This window comes from Oreochromis niloticus, linkage group LG7, assembly GCF_001858045.2.
Source record: "Oreochromis niloticus isolate F11D_XX linkage group LG7, O_niloticus_UMD_NMBU, whole genome shotgun sequence".
In the NCBI taxonomy this organism is placed as follows: Eukaryota; Metazoa; Chordata; class Actinopteri; order Cichliformes; family Cichlidae; genus Oreochromis; species Oreochromis niloticus.
Window position 1 is genome coordinate 41,020,032 of NC_031972.2, and position 20,824 is coordinate 41,040,855.

Sequence of the window (20,824 nt, forward strand, 5' to 3'; positions counted from 1 at the left end):
GGCAAGACGGAGGTCTGGGCTTCCCTCGCGACCTGGCTACAGATAAGCTGAAGAAAATGTCTGGATTATTTATTGTTTTGTTTTTCTACATTTTAACTTTTAAAATAAGCGGTTGTCATGAATTGCAGAACATTGTACGGTTGTGCATGTAGCAGTACCAGTTTGTAATTGATATATCAGTGTGGTTCTATTGTTTTGTGATGGTTCCTGAAGATAAGATGATACAACAAAACACTGGGGTGCATAATATGGATAATTCTGCCTGCAGTTGTTGGGTTATGTCACATGTGCGTCTGACCTCTAAAGCTGCATCACAATACAAAATGTAGGGGGGTGGAAGCCAGGAGCCAATCATTTTAGTTCTGTAACTGCTGGTGTTATCTCTCCTCTGCTGGATTGGTTATGTAAGAGTGGCCTGGTTCCTCACTGATGTCAGTGTACAGTCAGTGCTATGCCTCTGCTGACAGCACTGATGGAAAGATAAATGAGTGATGGATTTTTGAATTGCTCCCACTGACACCAGTCAAGTTAAATAGCCTTCAGATGTGATGCCATGCACATCATGATATATTTGACTGTGCTTTCAGTTTGAATTTCAATATAATTATTATTTAGGATACTGTTACATATGCATTGGAACAATTAATGCTGTGATTGCCACTCACTGTTTGGTGGAAACCATCCTGGGTTTCTTTTAAATTAGGTCAAACTTGTACAGCCTTGTGAGCCTCATCAAATTTTAATTGGCTTCTCATGTTGGAGCAAATAATCAGCCAATGCCAAGGCTATACATGCTGCATAAGTCTTAAAATATTTAGTGCAGCTACACATTTCATGCACAGAATGGCATGAAACAGGGGAAATTTCCTAACTTACTGCAATGTTACCAGCTGTGAGTTAGGATACAGCTGATCTGCCGTAGGACTGATCTGGTCATTTTTACCAGTTTCAGGGACGGGTGACAGTAACCTGTAGTGCACAGAAAATAAAAAAATATACATAACCAAAGAGTCAAAAACAAAGAAATGAAAAAATTGCAAAAGCTCCTTTTGTTTTTAATTTGTTCAATGTGCAACCATAACTGCTCTTGTTTTGTGAGAAGTAACTTTAATTCTAGTCCAGGCAATTAACCCATAAATACTCATTATGGTCTTTTGAAAACATACTGGGCTTTTCTTTTTTTTGTTTGTTTTTAACCCAAACACTGACTCACACATCATCAGTTCATGAGAAAAAAAGAGAGAAAAACTAATTTGAGTGAAACTCATACACAATGTTGAATCTTTGCCATACCTTGAAATGCAGGATGATCTGTGTTTTGGTTGAGTTTTCGATGGTTGACAACATGATGCTGTTCAAGTTCTCTGAAGCTTTGAACTGTCAGCTCATAGTGGGGTCATAGCTGCATGTGAACACAGCATAGGTGACAGCTAACATCTGCTTTGTTGGTTCTCACCTGTTATCATCTTTCCCTTTTATCCTTCCTTTCTTTCTCTCCTTTAATGCACACATCTCTCACATTCTCTCTGATAGTTACTTTTTTAAACATTCTGTTTGCCTCTCTTTTTACCTCTGAGTTTCCTTTCCTCTCTTTTATCTTATTCTAATTTATACTGTACATCCTCCACCTCCCCTGTTTATGGGTCCACCATATCTCCTGCAGCGTGCAACAGTCATCTGTTCTTCTATGTCAGATCTAATCCTTTTGCACACATTGATCCCTGCAGCAAAGATAAATCCCTCGTGACTGTGGGTCATCAAGTGTCAGATGCTCTTTCTCACTCACTGTGAGGATAGCTTTCTAATTCAGTGTTACAGTAACCACCAAATTTCATCATTCTGTGTACTGATTGGGATTCATATGTAGTGTTTTGTAGTGCATTTGATTTAAAATGTTGGGGATACCCCTCCCAGCTCTTTGAACCTACATATTCCGTACATTTTTAGCATGTATGAAGAAGTTATTAAGCAACAGTTTTAAAATATGATTTTTTTTTTTTTTTACAAAAATAATAGCTGGGGCATGAATCCACTGAATGACATCCATCCGTCTATCCATCCAATCGATAACCGAGAGGCTCAGACCTCCCCCTCCCCACCCTTACATGACTTACATGGTTTAACCAGGAAGCACTCTTATTAGAAGCCCAAACCACCTCAGCTAGCTAGATGTGGAGGAGTAGCAGCTTTACTCTCATTTGGGAGTTCAGTCATTTTGAAGGACTCCTTCTCAACCTATCTCTTAGGCTGATTCCAGTCACCCTTTGGAGATAGCTAAGTTCCACTGCTTGAATCTGCAATCTTATTCTCATGAGCTTAGGTTAGGTTAGGGGCTTAGACTGCTTTTACTCTCATCTCCCTCTTTACCCCATCAGACCAGTACAGTGTCCACACTGCAGATGCTAGAGGCAAACACCAGAACAGGGTGCAACCCCTCTCCGGTGAGCCCTAATTATATCTAGCCAGTATCTATTAACCCTCAAACACAGCAACTCAGGCTCCTTCCCCACCAGAGAGATAATGTCCCATGTCTCTTTATTCTGTGCCTCGTCAGGCTCCATGGCTTAAGACCCAGCTACCAGCTGAAGATCTCCCTCGATCTCCCTCCCCAGGCCTGGGTCCGTAATGGGGACCTGGTAACCATATCTCAAGTAGAATGTTGAGTTTCTAAAATTTATTTTTCTTTTCTTTTTTCCCCCCTGCATTGACTTGGTCCTCTGGAAACAGTCGGCTATTAACCTCAGAAATTAATGTGATATACAGTTTATTGAGACATTTTGGATACACCTAATGCCACAATTCACATCAAAATTTCCACAGTGTGAATGCAGGCAAGATACACATTCAAACATTCGTTGTAACTTCCTCATTTTAGTATAAAGCCTCAGCGACACAGGCCTACAGACTACTGAAAGGCCATCTGCAACCACTAGAAGGGAACGGTATCAATTCTTCGACTGTTTGTGGAGGATAGAGGTTGTTGGTAGTTGCTGTGAAATTGATTGCTAAAGCCCCAATCAAACAGGCCCAGAGACTGGCCATTGAATTTTATCTTTAGTTTGCTTGTTTTGCATTGAGTTACTGGTTCCGTCTTGCTAACATAACATGAGGTTAGGGTCCTCTGGTTTAAATGTGACACCCAAATCAGCTCACTGATAGATAATTTGAGAGAAAACAGTTGAAGTGAAGATTACTTAATTGGTGCGTGTGTGTGCATGACAGATGGTACTGCAGACATTTTCCATCCTCCCTAGGGTCAGTTCATCCCGAGGGACTATCCACACCCCCTGGTGACAAATGCGCACACACAAACAGACTGGAAAGGTTTTGGATGGTATGCTATCCCCCTGCCAACACCCAACGTGTATGATGCGAGCTATACCATACAGTATTATGTATCTATGATCCATCAGAACAAAATACTCTCATGAAGACAGATAACCTAAATAATGGCAAATGTTTGAATATAACACATGAAAGGGAAAAAAAATAATTTTAAGGCAGAGTGTGGACTAAACAACAATCTGACAGTAATGATGAATGTGTTTAGACTTAATTAGCAGCACTTTTATTAGATGAAAACAATTCAATAAATCATGTTAATCGTTAGACAAAATTATGGTTTGGTTTTTTACTCAGTGTAACTGATGTAATCCTTGAGTGTCTGTTTTCTAATGATTATAACAAAGCAGCACTGAGACGGACTTTTACTCTGTTTATTCTAACAATTAAATAATAAACTGATTGACTGAAATAAGATAAAACTGAATGTTTAAAGCCAATATTAAGAATGCTCTTTGATAGCTCTTCAAGTTAGGTACAATTGATGGATTGTACTGTTCAGGGAAGGAAACTGCTGCCACAAATCAATCATCTGATGTCATCCTAGTCAACCCAACACACAATACTGAACTCCAAACGAGAAAGACAACCAGCAAATCATCACATCTGAGAAGCTGGAACTAGAAGGTGTTTGGTGTTTTTGGTGATATAATGATTGAATACATGAGTCACTTTTCAATAGGGCAAAAAAAAAACCCAAAAAGAAAACCAGCAGCTGGTTGTTCATGACAGCAGGCTTTAAAAAAATGTGTGTACACATATATATATGCTAAGCAGAAAGAGCTGTACAGCTTTCTTTTAGAATCTAGACACGTGACTGTGTTTATAGTTCTTGAATCACTCATCTGAATAAGGTTAACCTTCTCATCTGATATATTTATTTATTTATTTTTTCAAATCGTTCATTTAAGCAAAGCCAGCGCTCATTTTAGCATATACCTCCCATCCAGGTGTTCATGAATCAGTTCATCACACCCCTTTTTTGACTACCGAGCTAAGCAGCATCTCAAGCAACACACACTCAAATCAAGTGGCCTCAAAGCACATCCCTCTATTTTGGTCTAATGCTTGTGTGTGTTCTTCCGGACATGAACAGCTCCTCTGTTTGAATTTTTTTTTTATATGGATTGAGTTGGGAGCCAACTGCTGACTTGATATTCACATGCTCATGAGTAGGTCTAAATGAGCCACATGAATACATGCTGCTTCTTTCTCCACCATGCAATGTTTGGATTACCCTCTCTAGATTTCTTTTCTGTCCCTCCTTCACTTCAGTCTTTCTCTCTTTTTCCTCTGATTTTTATTCATTACCACTCTCTCATTTTTCTTCCTTCTCTTCTAGTCCATCCCACTTCTCTTCTGAGATCACCTCTCTCTTTCTGGCCACGATTTTGAACCCTATCTCCCAGCGAGTGCAGCATGCCTATAAAGGTTGATGCTAATAATACTGACATCTCACTCATAGCACACCACCAATGCTACACTAGTAAATACTCTAGAGTTACCAGCGCATAATCACCCCTCTGTTTTTCCCAAACCAGTATATAAACGACTTATCTTAAACCTTAGTAAACTGCAGGGGGTATGGCTCATGACATGTAACCAAAATATAGGGATGTTAGCCACATTTACATCCTAAGGTCACTGGAAACTTACAGTTCAAGGGTGATTTAGCCCTAGTTTTATTCATTTATTTCAGCTGCAGTTTAAAACCCTGGATGCCATATTTATTACAAACATTTATTCTAAGAACACTTTTAATATTGTCTTCGCTATTATCCATCAGCATTCTCAAACAGATGACCAGAACATGCTACTTACTGGTTAAATTTTTATCTTTTTTTTAAGAAAAGAAAAACAGATTTTCTATCTTTGGATTTGCTCCTAACGCATATACCCCTCAAAGCCTATTGTATGTCGTAGCTTCCCTGTGATAATCAATGTATCTATGGAATTAAGAGCCTCGGGGGAGCTTAGCGTTTGACAGCTGAAGCGGTCTCAAAGGATTTCGTGCTATTGGCCCAAGCTCTGACTCTGTAAACAGGGTGACCTACGATCCTGAGCCCCCTCCCCCAATCACGAAATCTTGATGATCTGGTTCACAGGTTTAAATAGGAAGGGAAAACAGAGCTGACTGAGGAAAAAAATGTTGAACTAATCACGTATCATAAATGGCTCTTTTAATAATAATGAGAAAGGAAAGAAACAACATGCTAGCAAGTTGAGGTTTGTGAAATGAATAGTTTACTAATATTTAATGGGAATGCTCACCTAACCTGATAAATAATGGTCCTAATGTGAGCATAAAGAGCAGCTGACGGACTGAACTGGACTGAAATGGGCCCTGGTTCTATGTGAGTATTTACAGGGAGATCCTGAGAGGTGAAGGGAAGCTGAAAGGTGGCACCACGTTGCTCCTGATTATTTCTTCCTGAGCTTTACAGATGGATTCCCTTAAGATGGTTTAGATGATACGTTCACTGAAGCTGGATTATGTAGCTTCAGAGCATAAGCATCTATGGTATGAGCTCTAAACTTAACTCTGAGTACTCACCCAGCTGATGTCAATAAAGATTTTTGAGTATAGAAAATACTGTAAGTAGAAAATATATTGTAATAAGTATTTTTACTAAGATTTTTTAATCCATTTTAACTAAAAACTTCCCTCTGGTGTGGAGACTAAAGAATGTGACACTGGTGCCATTTTCTGCACTTTGCTCATTTCTGTGTTCTGGATAGTTTATTTTTGATGTTTGGAATTTTTGATCAGGTTAAAAAAAGGTTAAAGACATGAATTTTGAGTTTTTAACTGCTATTGACCATTTTATAGACACGCTAGAATTAAATAAAATATGGAAAACTGCTTGTTTTAGTTATAATTGTGGTTTTTAATGTCAACTCAAAGTTCATTGAAAGTAGCAAATTATTCCTGCAGGTATTTGCTTCATGTTTGAAGTGTTTGTGAGAAAATTCAGCTTTTTGTCAAGTCCTTCCTCTTTCCAGTCTTTCCACACGGCCTTTTTGTTGTTGTTCTTCGGTTACTCGTGCTCTTTCTTCCTCTCTGTCACGCACACCTACCTTTCCTCGGGGGCATGTTTATATTGGCCTGCTCACAGTCGGCCATCAGTATCCAGACCTGCCTCAGTCCTCTTAGAGTTGACCATCAATCTCTATCCTCTGCGCTCTTTATGTGAGCGTGTTACTGTTTGACTCTCCAGACTTACTTTTCCTTCTTTGGAAACGCATCTCGCAGCTCCGTCCTGCCATTCGTTCCTCTCTGTCCCTGCTGTCTGTGGCTTTGTCTCACACTTTGGCTTTCCCTCCCCCACATAAAATGTAAGTCCCAACCCTTTAAGTAAGCCTAGTTATTAATTACTCACCATTTTTCTACTGCTGATAGATATGAATCATGACTGTGAAATCATTCCAGAACTGCAATTTGAATCTTAGATTAAGGCACCTCCTTTTTGCTTAAAGATCACATCAAATGGTTTGTCCTTCATAAATGTTTTGACTCAGTTATATGTTATAGATCGAAAGACCACCTTCACCCAACTCTGATGGCTTTTGTTTTATTGCGGTGTATTCCTGAAACATTTATTACTCTTTCAGCACTACTTATGGTCTGTGCAGGTTTGCAGCTGCTTTACTGCTGCCAAGTGGATTTTGGTTAGGCAGTATTTGGCCAATGGATGGTCATTTGGTTTTGGTCAGAATGAAGACCGGTTCAGCAGAGGTAATGTTACTGAGCCTAATAAATGCCAGATTCTACTTGAAGCAGCCGTGAATAACACTGGATTTTACAGAAGATGTTTCCCCTTTATGAACCTGTAGGATTTGATGCAGTGAGCTGTTTCAGGGGAATACACATCAAGAAATAACAAATTCCATTTTGTAAATGTAGTGTGCAAGCTATTATGCTAATGTATTGTTAACTAGTGTATTATTAGCACTGTTAGTACTAATCAGGTGGAACCAGATAATCTTCTATGGCACACCTGATCATTTCTGACGGCACACCTATGTGCCGCGGCACAGTGATTGGGAAACACTGCTTTAGAGTCTTTAGGGTCTGTCCAATTGTAAAATGAGAGTCTATGAAGAGCAGCTGGTCAGCCTGGTGCTTGCTGGCAAAAAAAGATCAGATGGCAAGAACTAAAAGGTAAACAGGAAAGTTGTGGCTGTGACTAGAAAAAATAAATGATTTAACATAGGTACACACTGACTACTGAACCCAACACAAGTGTAGACTCGCAGTTTTAGTGTTTCACTCAGAGCATGTTGCCCCTGCTGTGTGTACAGCCAGCTCTGTTTGGTAGCTTCTTTGTTTTTTTACCTGCAAAACTGTACACCCAGACTCTCTAAAGCCACACGGATAATGTGAATTTTTTCCCCTGGTGTCTGTGTACATTTGACAGAATTTTGCTGAAAACACGTCAGACGTTTACTACCGCTCTTAGCTTTGTTTTTGTTTTTTGGCCAATCACGAGTCTGCTGCATTCATATGCTGTTTGGAAAGACTTGCTGTCTTGGAACGCTGATTTGCTGAAGCATTAAGCATTCTGTTTACATTCTGCTGGAAGTCCAAAGCTGGAAGATGAATGATATAAACATTAGAGTCTGCAGCTGTGCAGCTGAAAAGACTTTCAGCCATGCTTGAAGTTTGTAGTTAGCAAAGGATCTTCTACTTAACTGCAAAGGGACACCATGTTTTTAGTTAAGAATGGAAACAGTCATGCCAGTATAGCCGTGTTCTCTTATTATACCACAGCCCTCCTGTGCGTACAGTCTTCTGAGCTGTTCAGAGGTATCTCCCATCGTCATGTACCAGTGTAACCTGAGCGCAGTTGTGCCTGCTTCAGTGCTGAATGCTTGTGGAGTCATGCGGTTGGGGTAATAACATTTAGGGGAAAGAGTTGGTTGGTTTGTAGTTCCACAGCTTGGCCTGAGCTTCCTAATATTTTGCTTGTTTTGTTTTTTTTGAAGCACTGTGTAAGGGTAGGTTGGGTGTTGATGGTGGACTGGTAAAAGCTTTGAACTCTCTAAATCACCATAAATATGTCCTCTCCTGCTCGTTAGCTGTTATTTAATGTAATGTAATTACGTGTGAGTTTGTTTGGGACACAAACTGACCCTGATGACGGCCACAGGACCAAATGAGTTGGTCAAGTAATAACGTTTTAGTGTTGCTTGAGCTTCAACCTCTTTGGGACATAAAATTCCCATGGGTAGAAGAGAGTTCTCCAAATAAAGTTGAGGAATGCTTAACAAAGTAAAGAAAATAAACCACAGTTTGACGCCTTTTATGTTGTTATCCTGTGTGCTTTTTGGACACGTACACTTTTGATCTAGGTCACTGGATGAGGTTAAGGAGAGAAAGTCATTTCTTATCAAATGCTTTTTGTTTTTGTTATGTCTTACATTATACAAATGTCAAAGTACTGCTTGTTAACGCATTGTTCTCTGGTTGTAGGCTAATTCTGAAACATATCTACAGTATGAGATTATATGTGTGATTCTGGTTGAAAACCTTTTCATCAAAATCATTTTACTTCATGTAGTGTAAACAAGTTAAATAGCACCTTTTCAGCTTTTTTTTCCGTATCCCCTCCAGGCTCAGCGGAAGGAGGTGTTTCTTCAAGAACGGTACGGCCACTACAGCCTGACTGACCCCTACCTGGCACTTCAGAGGGACTTCGAAGGCGGAGTCCCCGGAGGAGACAAGGAACGGCGTCCCCTAGGGTCCAGCCCCATCTCCGTCTTGGAGGCCGTCATGGCACACTGCAGAAAGATGCAGGAACGCATGTCTGCCCAGCTGGCTGCTGCCGAAAGCCGTCAGAAAAGGGTAAGACATTGCGGGGTGGATTTCTGTTGGTGGAGAAGGTTGGAGTTGAAAACAAAAATAGAGAGTGCATGGCCTTGTGACCATGAAACTGAAACTAAAACGCCACCTGTACGGTTGCTAAGGGAAGATTTAATTTCTCACATGAAATGCAATCTCTTCGCTTCTGCTTTTTTAAACCAGAACTCCCAACCAGACACAACAGTGGAAGCTGAACGTCTCAGGATGTTTACTGCAGGCATTGGCATTGATAATAATTACTGTAACTTAATTGGATTTTTTGTAAACAGTCCTTGTGCAGAAATGCTTTGAAGGTCTGAATCTACTGGAACGATTATCATCTGCTGCATGGTGTCAGACCAAAGTAGATTAGAGAGCAAGTAGTGCATTTATTTATTTATGGTGTTGCTTCCCGCAGCACCACTCATTGTATAATTAGTCAAACAAATGTTGACATTATTCATTTAGAAGAGGTTCATAAACTGCCCATTGATAAATTTCACATGATATCCAATCATTATAGGAGGGAAAGACAAAGAACAGTGTTTCCTGTGCTGCCAGACGGTTACAAGGTTTGTGTGTCCAAAATGCCGAATGGTTCCTAAATCCGAACACGTGAAAGAAGCTTTGATTAAATTTGTCTTTGTCCTTTCCAAGAATATTACTTCGGTGTTACTGTTGCCCTACAGTGATTACAAGTGATACCAAAGGATGAATCAATTTTAGATTTGACATAAAAGAATTTCTTGCTTTTTACCCCTGAATGGTTTCATTTTTGACCCATCAAGATAAACATCAGTGTGTATACTTTTACTTGGGTTCATTATACTTGCAGTCAAAGTAGAGGGAGTCTTCATTCTAACAAGGGCTTTGCTGTTTCTATGATTGTAGTACATGAAAGAAGCTGTATGTGCGTCAGAATTTGAAGCTTGTTCATGGACTTTCTTTAGTTGGGAGGTGATCTACAATGTCTTGAAGCAAATGCTCTAGTGTGTTGAAACCATGTTTCGTCATCAGTTCTGCATTGGTCACATGACTGAAAGATATGAATAGTCACTATATTGTTACATTGACTTTATAGTATATTTATGTCTTAGGCTGCCTCTCAGCTCACATCATTTCCTTACCAGCAATAATACTGCAGTGTTAAGCATTACTGCTTTTTAGCATTAGTCTTCAAGTGAAGCCAAGGCTGGCAGAATTTTTTTTTTCTTTGAAATCATCTTGTCATGAACTTAAATTGTGGTGCTAGGAAATAAACCAAGGGAACACCAAGATAATCAGGAATCGTGCCCTGTGGACGGTGAAGGTTTGGAGAATTTAACCGCAAGCTACTGAGATATTTCATTGTGTGCTGGACCAGCAGAAAAACCAACACCACCAACATCACCATCATGTAATTTCTGAGCTTATGTTTCCTTTAACTTGAGTTAAATTGTAGTGAATAGGTGGCTATATTCAGTCAAGTTTAATGAAATGTATTTACATCTTCTGTTTGACCACAGATTGAGTTTATTTACACAGAATTCAAATCTCTGAGGCTGAAATCCTCCAAAGGAAGTTGTGGGAAAGAGAAAATTCTACGCTTGTCTGTGTATATTACTGTTTCTCGTGAATGCATGGGTATTATATGAATGGGGGAAGAGTGGAGTAACAGTGTGTCTGTGTTGTGTGCAAACCTAATACCTATTTTCTGGTGTGTCAGTTCTGCTTTTGTGTACAAACTCATATACACACATGCAGTGTGTGTATTTGAGTGTGTGTTTGTTCGAGGTCTCTTTAGGATTAGAAAGCCCTGATTAACTGGGCAGCCAGATGTCTGCTATCCCTCTGTCCCATTTTCACTGTTTCTCTTTCTCCTCTCATATATTTCAACACAAAGTGTTCAGACATGAGGCTGGAGGACTGAGTGTGTGAACAATAAAGAAAGTACTGCGTTAATGTGTGTGTCCTGTCCATGAACTCTGAAATACAGATTTAGTTTGAAGCCACACTGAACCTTTGTAAGTAACCACACACATAAATACATGGAGAGGAGGTATGGACGAAGGAAGGAGTGGAAGGAAGGGAGAGGTAGGAGAAGGCTGTTTTGACAGGAAGGCTGGTTAAATAGATTTTGTGCGTGTGTGTGTGTGTGTGTGTGTGTGTGTGTGCGTGCGTGTGCTCTGTCCTTAATGTGCAGCCATGTGTGGATTGTTGGATTATTTGGCATAAAAATATAAACGGTAACTTTTAAAAGAAATTGAATTTTCCAAATCTTAAATAGAAAAATAATAAATGATGCTTCTGTCCATGAAGTTAGAATCAGATGTTACAGTTTAGGAGCAATGATTAGAACCTTTTCAGGAAGTGAGAGAAGTAACCTGTGACATGTAGAGGTTGCTCTTACTATTTCTCTGTTACTGACAAGTGTTTGTTGTCAGCAGGTGAAGATGAGGGTTTAGGGAGGAAAAGTTTGTGAATGGAATTTCAAATTAATTAAAAAATGATTGCAGTAAAAGTATCTGTTTGTCTGGGACCGGCTGCCACAGGAAACTCATCCAAAAAACAGATGGTTTGAAGCAAAAAGTAGTCTCACATCACACGTCCTGCAGATAACTGTGAAAGTAATTTTTAGTTTGCCAAAGAAGATTCAGACAAACACATTTCTGAACTTATGTTCTCTGGACAGGTAGACCAAAGATTGGGTTATATGGGCACAGTAACAGTAGGCATGTTCGGTGCTGATCAGAGGCAGCTTTTCAGAAGAACAACTTCACACCAGCTGTACAGCAAACTTTTTGGAAATCTCCTGATTCTCAGGTTGATTTGCTGTCTTGGGACTCAGCAGCTTCCAGTCAGTGAACTATGAGAAGATACTGCGAAGCCATCTGCTGGAAAGCTCAACCAAACGTCAGGCAGATGGGGCCAAAAAACAAAAAGATATAGAATATAGAATAGCCCAGAATTTAAAGAGTTAAAAGACCCATGAAATTTTTTTCAAATTTCATTTTAGAGACTGGTGAAAAATTATTCCAAGTGTTTGGAAAAAGGTGTGTTTATAAAAGGGCAGGAGAATTGCTTCTGGTGATATTTTGGTTAAACAAATAGAAATCATAAAAATAATTTAATAAGAAATTGATCATCTTTACTTGTATGTGATGTTTTTAAATATGACAGCAAAAATTTCTGGCACAACTTCACCTACTTCCAAGGTGCATGAAGAGGATTAAATAATTCACAATGCAGGAACTCCAGGAACACTTAAGGGAAGAGGAACAACTTTATTGACTGACCAACGCGTTTTGGCTTGTGGCCTTCATCAGGGTGGAGGCCGCAAGCCGAAACACATTTTTAAATATGGAAAGTGTTTGCAAAAATACAACAGTTTCATTGAGTTGTACTACAATATCTGAGGTTTTATTTCAGTCCACTTTGGTCTTATCATCTGTACATTGTACTTTGCATCTCTTGTTCAGTACTTGTCATGGGGTTTCTGCATTTAGTTTGGTCCTGAGTAAGTAAATTGCAGCGAACTTTGATGGATACTGCATCTCTTTACCATGAAAGGCTTTGTTTATGCTTTTAGAAATGTTACAAACAATAAGAAATGCAGACTGAGTGATGGAGGTGCCAGAAAGTTATCTCCTATCTCCTAATTAACCACGTGATTTGTACCACAATGCCAAGACTGGAATTTTGATTTGGAATGTACCATTTTTGAAGTGTTATCTACAGTTAGGTTTGCAGAGTTGTCTGGAATTGAAGAGTAAAGCTGAAAATTATGGTTATTTTCTTAGGATTACACAGTGCATCACATGGCAGATTCAACATTCTCACAAGAAAGTTTGACCTGAAAACAGAAAGTGCACCACTTCACCTGTGAAACCACTCTCAGTACTGCTGAGAAACACGGTTATATGATTTTGAACTACAGTCGTTACCCCCCCCCCCCCCCCCCCCAAAAAACAGGCTTAAATATATAAGAAGCAACAACAGACAGCAGTGTACTCTTACATCATTTGACATGGTGAATATAAATTGGTGAAATGGAGATTTGTCTGAGATTGTTCCTTAAGTTTTTTCCAGTTGCTGTGGTGCTAAATTATGATTTTGGTTTGGCACAACGGAGCAACGTACTAGGAGAGCGCATCCTCTTCTTAGATGGAAGCTGTGTAGTCTTTTTGGTGTATAATAAATCACCATATCACCACTGATTGCCCAGTTGTACCCAAACAATCAATCAGCGAATGTGTCAGGCACTGGAATTCTTAAAATGACCAGTGACACAACAACAAACCAGCACTGCTAAAAGACACAGGCTTAGCATGCTTGGAGAGATCTTCTGGTTGCTGGGTAGAGTGAATTTCACCTGGCTAGTTCGTGCTATCTTTATCCCCTCCGTCTGTTTCCACTTCTGTTGTCCTCCTGTGAGTAAGCTACTGAATTATCCATGAGGTCTTAGCCAAGCTGAAGACAATCAGGCAGTTAATACATAACACACTCTGAACTTGTTCATGGGAATAATAAAGGCAACCCCCAAGTCCTGCTGTCTCCTTCTCCATGAATCAGTCGTGAAGTTGGAGAAAGACCCTATCCCACCCTACAACTAACACCCTACTGCCACTAAAGGGGCTTCTAATTCTGTGTTCGGACCAACATTAACCTGTGTAAAGAGATTTTACATAACAATTTGTATCATCTGTAGGCATAGTATAAGATTTCTGGAAACTCTTTGTAGCCCACTTGTATTAAGAATGCTATTAGCAATAGCAGTAATTTAAAAAATCATCATAGACAATCTATAAGACAGCTGAAAATCACACCTACAATTAAAAAAAACTTGGTGTGGTATGGTGCTGGTGGGGTGTGAGTCTCCGAATCTGGAATTTAAAGAAATCTAAAGCTGGGAAGTTTCTATCTGCAAAGTATTCTGTCTGTTACACCATTGTCTACAATACGCCAAACCATTTAGAAATGAATGTAATCAAAGACTCCATAGCTTTTTCCAGTTGTCCTTAATCGGAGACATGGAGTCATGCATATTACAAAGTTATCTTAATCCCACATGGTTTTAATCTAGTCCTCCCAGTGTGTTTCTACATGTACAGCGTTCCTAAATTTGTTTTTCTGAGGCATTAGGCTGACTTACAGCAGACATAATCCTCACCCAATTAGCAGCTAGTCGTAACACCTCCTTTTGAGTAACAACTGGCATTCCCCTGGCTCTCCTCCTGCTTATAAAGCCCTTACTTCTCCTCAGCATCAGCTGGTGGTGATATCTATTCCCTGATGGTTTGGAACAGCAGGAGTGAAGGAGTTAGCTAAGGCTGGGAGGGGTCTCACTTGGGATAGGAGCTGCAGAGTGTCAGCTCTATTGTTTGGGGCTTGTTAGAGAGATGGGGTCAGTTGGGTGGAGAGCCCCAGTTAAGCCCCCCCCTGTGAAGCAAACTCTGAGCTAATAATAGCAGCGATGCTCCAGATATAGAGGCCGCTGGTCTGACAAGTCATCGAAATTCAACCGTATGCAGAGACTCTGACATAGAGACACATAAATTCAACCACCTTGTAGAGGAATAAGTCCTGTCTTGTCTCTGTTTTAATTCAGCTACTTTGTCTGGCTGATTTGGTTAATCTGGGTTAAACTATGTTCCCTGTTCTCCTTAAAAAAAAGTTCAATTTTTGTTTGATTTATTAATGCATTCACAATTGAGGTCCTGCATTACCTCAGAATGAAGGTTCAGCTATTTAAACCTGAAGTTTACTATGGTATTAAAAGATGTGTCAGATTGCTTTATAAGATCATATCAAAGACATGGTGCTAGTGAGGTGTGAGCTGGGGATTGGATATTTGACATACGGGTGACACTTACTGAGCTTGTACAGCACATACAATCTGTGAGTTTTGTGGTATGCTTGATTGCAATTGATTTATTTTAAAGATGTCAGTGAATTGTCATTATGTCACATGCTCAGTGGTAATACTGTCACTAAAGACGTTGTAGAGGTAAATTATATCCTCTTGTATCTGCACACATGTAACCTGAATTACTTAGCGTGATTTCTTTTTTGGTTTCTTATTGTGTATATATTCAAGTTTCAGCTGTAATGTCTGTGATCTGTAATACTGCTCTCAGACTGCTTTTTCTTTTCTTTTTCAGCTGGAGATGGAGAAACTGCAGCTCCAGAGTTTAGAGCAGGAGCACCGCAAGCTGACGGCACAGCTGAAGGATGAGCGTGAGAAGAACAAGCATATTGTCATGATGCTAGTCCGAGAGTGCAAGCAGCTTGCCACACGGGTCGTAGAGGAGTCACAGCGCTTTGATGAGCTCCAGGCTCGCCTGGATGAGGAGAGTCGCACCTCTGGCCGACTCCAGGAGGAGTTGAGCTCTGAGCGCCAGCGCAGCCAACAGATGGAGGCGAAGATGGAGAAGCAGCTGTCAGAGTTTGACACGGAGCGTGAACAGCTGCGTGCAAGGCTGGGCCGTGAGGAGGCAGAAAGCCTGAGTCTGCGGCAGCAGGTGGAGCAGCTCAGGACTGAAAGGGGTGAAGGCAAGGATGGAGCTGGTCTGCCTGCTGCTAGTAGACCAGAACCTGCTGCTGCCACCAGTACGCCACCCAAACCTAAAGCTCTGACGTCTGTTTCTGTAGCTACAGAGCCCATTAGTTCTCGAACAGCGTCTTGCCAAACGGACCTGCCTCCCACAGAGGTGGAGGGTCCTAAGAAGACCCCTCTCACTATACCTGTCAAACCAACCCCTGCCAACTATGTGGGCCTGAGCCTGCCAAAGACGACTGGCCGGGGGATCGTCCACAGCAGCTCAGGAGGACTGGCACAGACAGAAAATGGCTCAGAGGGCAATGCCCCCCACGGCTTACCCAGCGGGGTCAGTCCCCGTGTCCAGGCTGCCCGCTACAAGTTCCAGGAACAGGACCAAAATGGCACGGCATCCCAGAGTCCTCCAGCACGTGACCTTTCTCCCACCAACCGCGATAACTTTGCTGCCAAGCAGCAAGCACGTCACACCGTCACGCAGGTCCTCTCACGCTTCACCAGCCCTCCTGCAGGAGGGACTGGACCCCTGCGTCCAGGCCTGCCCCATTCTGCCTCAGAGGGAGGCCCTTTTCCCAGCCGCCTGAGCCACCCCATTGGCCTAAAGTCTCCCACGGTGGCCAGGATCGACAGGGGAAATCCTCCTCCTATACCTCCCAAAAAGCCAGGGCTTTCCCAGACACCTTCTCCTCCTCATCCACCCATCAAGGGGGTGGGGGACAGCAGCCGCAACCCTGGGGCTGGGTTAAAACCAGCCACACCCCAGCTGCCGCCAAAACCGGCCTTGGACCTGGTCCCAGCCCTGACGGCCTCTCAGGTGGGTGCCTGCCCCCCGTGCCGTTCCCCAGGGCCTGGCCGGGGCCCTCAGCGGCATCCAGCAGCAGCATGTTCAGAGTGCCCCCCAGTCATCAGCTCTGCCACCACTGTCAGTAGCCCCTCCTCCATAAACCCCCCCTCCACCTCCTCCTCCATTAGTGCTCCATCCTCCTGTAGTCCCCGTGCCTCATCAGGCAGTCCCCTGGCAACAGCATCAGGTAAAGGGGCTCCTTTTTGCTGCATCTCCCTCCAATTCTGCCCACTGCCTCTTTTCTTTATCTGTCTTTCCAAGATGCTAGCCTTGCCTAGCTTAGCACAGCATTAAGGATCAGTTCACAGGAAAACCGGTATAACTGCAGAAACGACACATGGGTCAGCTCAGTTTATGTTCTTGCCCCCCAACCCTGAAAAGCCTTACAAGATCCAATGCTACTCACTGCATTTTCTCTCAACTTATCTCTCCTTCTCTGCCTTTAATATGCCCTCCCCCTGAGCACCTTTCATCTCCCATGATGTCACATTAGACATGTCAGCATCAGTATCAACAGCAGACATTTAGAACATGTCACTAAGATGTGTCTGGCTGTTGCTCAGAGACAAGAGGTTAACAGAAGGAGAATTTCAGGGTGAACTGAGACAGGCCAGCGCCCCTCCTGGTGCTCTCATGTATTCATATTGGTTTGTTGGGCTTTCTAAAAGTAACCCCCTATCCTCTCTGAAGCTGATGCCAGAGGCTGCTCTCTCCTTCCCTTCCCCTTTTCCATCCTCCAGTAGCATGCAATGATTACTCCTCCACTTCCTGCACTCCTTCCTGTTTCAGCTTCCATTAACTAGTCCGACTGACTGTTTGCCATTGACAGCACTCTGTATGCAACTTGTTGGCTTTGATATAAATGTTAGCATTTCTATTCACTGTAATGTGAATTTCATGCTTTGATTGGTTGCACTGTGTGGTGTGATTAAAGTTAAATCCAGCTTATTAGAACTTTGGTATTATTTTGATGTTTAGGTTCAATATTTCTGTATTGTCTGGTTGCTGATCAACACTTACTAATGTGTGTTTTCCCAGATTTCCATGAGGGTATAGCAAAAGCTACAAAACCACGACCAGCGTATATATTTAATATATATCATATATTATAGTATATGCATTATATAGTGATCTATCTGTTCATGTAACTGTATGTTTTGGCAAGAGCAAAACACCTTCAATGGAAAAGCACCTTATATTTAAGAATCTGGCATGCAACTGAAAAACCTGACTATGTTTTTATGGCCATATCTGACTTTTTTTCTTCTTTTTTTTGAAAATAGCAGATCCAACGCCTTTATTGCCAGCCTTTATGAAATTCTTGCATTCGATTGCAGCATGTCCCACTTACAAATCTGACAAAGCTGTGGAGTAGTGTGAAAGAAATTCTTCCACACTTTGACTTATTTATCACAGTTATAAGCCAAACCATAAAGTCAGCTGTCAGCATACATGTTTCTGTAGCTTTTGTTCTTATCCTACTTTTGCACCAAAACCACAAAAATTCCAACCAGAACAACTGCTGGGGCTTTCTTCTTCTTGAGATTTGATGCTACACTTTTTCTTTACTCTTTTGAATCTGTCTCTTTTTGTCTTAACACACCTCAGCACTCAAATTCTCCACTTTCTTTAGCCTATTTTTAACCCTTGCTGTTCAGAAATTGCCACAGTAAAATAAGTATGACAACTCTGAACAGGCCCAATAGGCCCATGGGTAGTAGTCATAGCGCAGTTGTTGGGGTTGGTAATTAGATGTTTTTTCTTCACTTCATCTGTTTGTCTGTTTGCAGTGGTAATTTATTAGTCTGTGTATGTTTTCACATTATCTGACTAAATAATATGTGTATATATATATATTTGTCTATTGTGTTTGTGGATGACTGATGGTACTTAAAGACCTATTTGTCTTCTTGCTGTGTATTAATCACATGCGATGACAGGCTTTTCTGTCCAGACTGCAGCGTGCTTCACAAGCTGATTAAACCGCAGCCGTTTTTAGCAGGCTTCTTTTAGCAGACTTCGAACAACCCCTGTAAGGAAGCTTTCAGTTTAATATCTGTTTTTCACAGCAGGGTAACAAATTCAACAGAAAAAAATGTGAAAAATATGTAGATAGTAAAAATAAATATTGTCACCTTAAGAACTCTTTTAAACCCTCTGGTAAGCTAGACTTTAAAATTCAAATAACCAAAGACACAACAAAGGGATGTATAAAATATTTCACATTAATTGTCATCAGTGCAGGGTATGATTGGTTAGAATTTTTGCTTAAACTTTAAAGGACATTTATGGAGACTGAGTGATTTTAGAGTTTAACTTGCTTGTAACACAGATAATATTTTAGGTATTACAGTTGATCTCAGGTTGAGAAAAGTGGAGCCGAGGAAACCACAGATTCCTGGAACAAAACTGCAGTGTTACTCCCATAATCCTTTTATAATCCTAATGATTTGTGCTTCGTGTGTGTGTGTATATATATTTTACATATATTACATATATATTACAATAAACACCACATACGTTTTGTAATAGCTTTGAGGTAGAATAGCAGAAGCTAAATTGAGAGCGTATTTTAAAAGGTTTGCTTTCTGTGGTGACAAACTAAGCAATTAGCAATTCCAGACATTCTGATATTAAGTACAGTCTCTGTCTTGGTTTAAGGTGAGTAATTTGAAACTATACATTTTTAAGAAGCTTCAGTTTCATTAGACACTAATCAGACTTTTTGAGATTTTGTTTTCGAGATATTTGGTGATCTAAAAATCCAGTATTCTGATATACTCATCATATTTTGTTAAGGATTGAGTGTAGTTATTTATTTACTCGTCTGTCCAATTGGATCAGCTTGTTTTTGTGTTTGTGACATCTAGTTGCAAAGTGCCCTCTGATGGACACACTGTGCAAAGTCAACTCTCATAACATGACTGAAGGGTGTTTCTTCCAAATTCAGCTTTCATTTTTATTATATTTAAAATTGTGGGATCTTCACAACAAGAAGAAGAATGAAGATTGAAGAGTTTGAAAGATAAGATAAGATAAGATGGCCTTTATTAGTCCCACAGGTGGGAAATTTGTTTTGTTACAGCAAAAGTGCAAAGTTAGCAGCACGAGCTGTTTACAGCTTTTATTCTAGGATTAATTCATCTGCTACAACTGTTTCTGTCGTGGAAATGGTTAACTACTGCAACTTTGCCTGCTGCTTTGACAAAGCAGACTATTTTGAATGAGTGAAACAGATATGCTGTCCTTTCCCTTCCACCTTCTTACACCCTTGCGCTCCAACACTTAGTACTTCTAGCTGTTTCCTCTACCTCCTGCTCTTCCTCCTCCCAGTTTAACCTGTCCTGTTCCTACTCCTCGTTCCCCTTGCAGGCTGGTGTCCCTCCGTAGTCTCCTCTCTAAGTGGCGGTGGGCCTGCTGCCCTGGACGGCGGGCGACCCCTGCTCCTCCAAGCTGCTTCCCAGGGAAATGTCACTTTATTGTCAATGCTGCTTAACCAACCAGAACCAACCACCAACGACATCACCACTACCACCACCACTACCACCACATCCATCAGTACCACCTCTACCACCAACATCACCTCTACCACCACCATGGAGAAAAAATCCAGTCATCTTAATCAAAACCATGACCTCAACCACAACCAAACCTCTGCCTTGTTTGCTGCTGCTCAGAATGGACACACAGGTAAGTGGAATTTGATTCATCAGTCCTGGTGTCTGAATCTGATTTAGCTCTGTTTGAATTTGACACTTTTTTACAACTTGGGAGACGTAGATGGAGACGTGTGGCTTTTAGACTCTGAATTTTTTAATGTGGCTATCTTTTTGGCAAATTTATTATAGTGTGTTCGCCCATCGTGGATGGAGATCTAATGTGAGGTTTGGTGAGTGGTTGGCTGACAGGCTGACTTATTGATTGATTGTTAAAGCGTTAAGGAGCACTCTGGATCTTGTGATGATTTGTATTGACTGTGAATAAAAGGTGATAGGCTAAAACACAAAGAAAGGATTAACACTGAATTGATTGTGCTGAACTGCTGATCCCAATGATGCATAAGGTTTTCAGTGAGTTGTCTAGTTAATGACATTGTATATATAAATAGCATGCACCATAGTTAAACAGTGCATTTTTCCTTCTACTCCTAGTATTTTCATTTTGCTGCACATTAAAGTAAAATAAAAAGGTTAGGTTTTGCAAGTGTGATTTGCATTCTGAGAGACTGTTTACAAACTGAGGTTTGTTCTTGTTTGCTTTT

At 40.9% G+C, this 20,824-nt stretch overlaps 1 protein-coding gene across 1 annotated transcript in view; it reads left to right on the forward strand.

The window, feature by feature from the left end:
• The window catches only part of cttnbp2 (cortactin binding protein 2), an 83,447-nt gene that overhangs the window by 34,115 nt on the left and 28,508 nt on the right, over positions 1-20,824 (forward strand). The window contains 3 exon segments of the mRNA XM_013273803.2: positions 8,957-9,187; positions 15,325-16,750; positions 19,936-20,253. Of these exon segments, the coding sequence (XP_013129257.2) occupies positions 8,957-9,187; positions 15,325-16,750; positions 19,936-20,253 (1,975 nt within the window).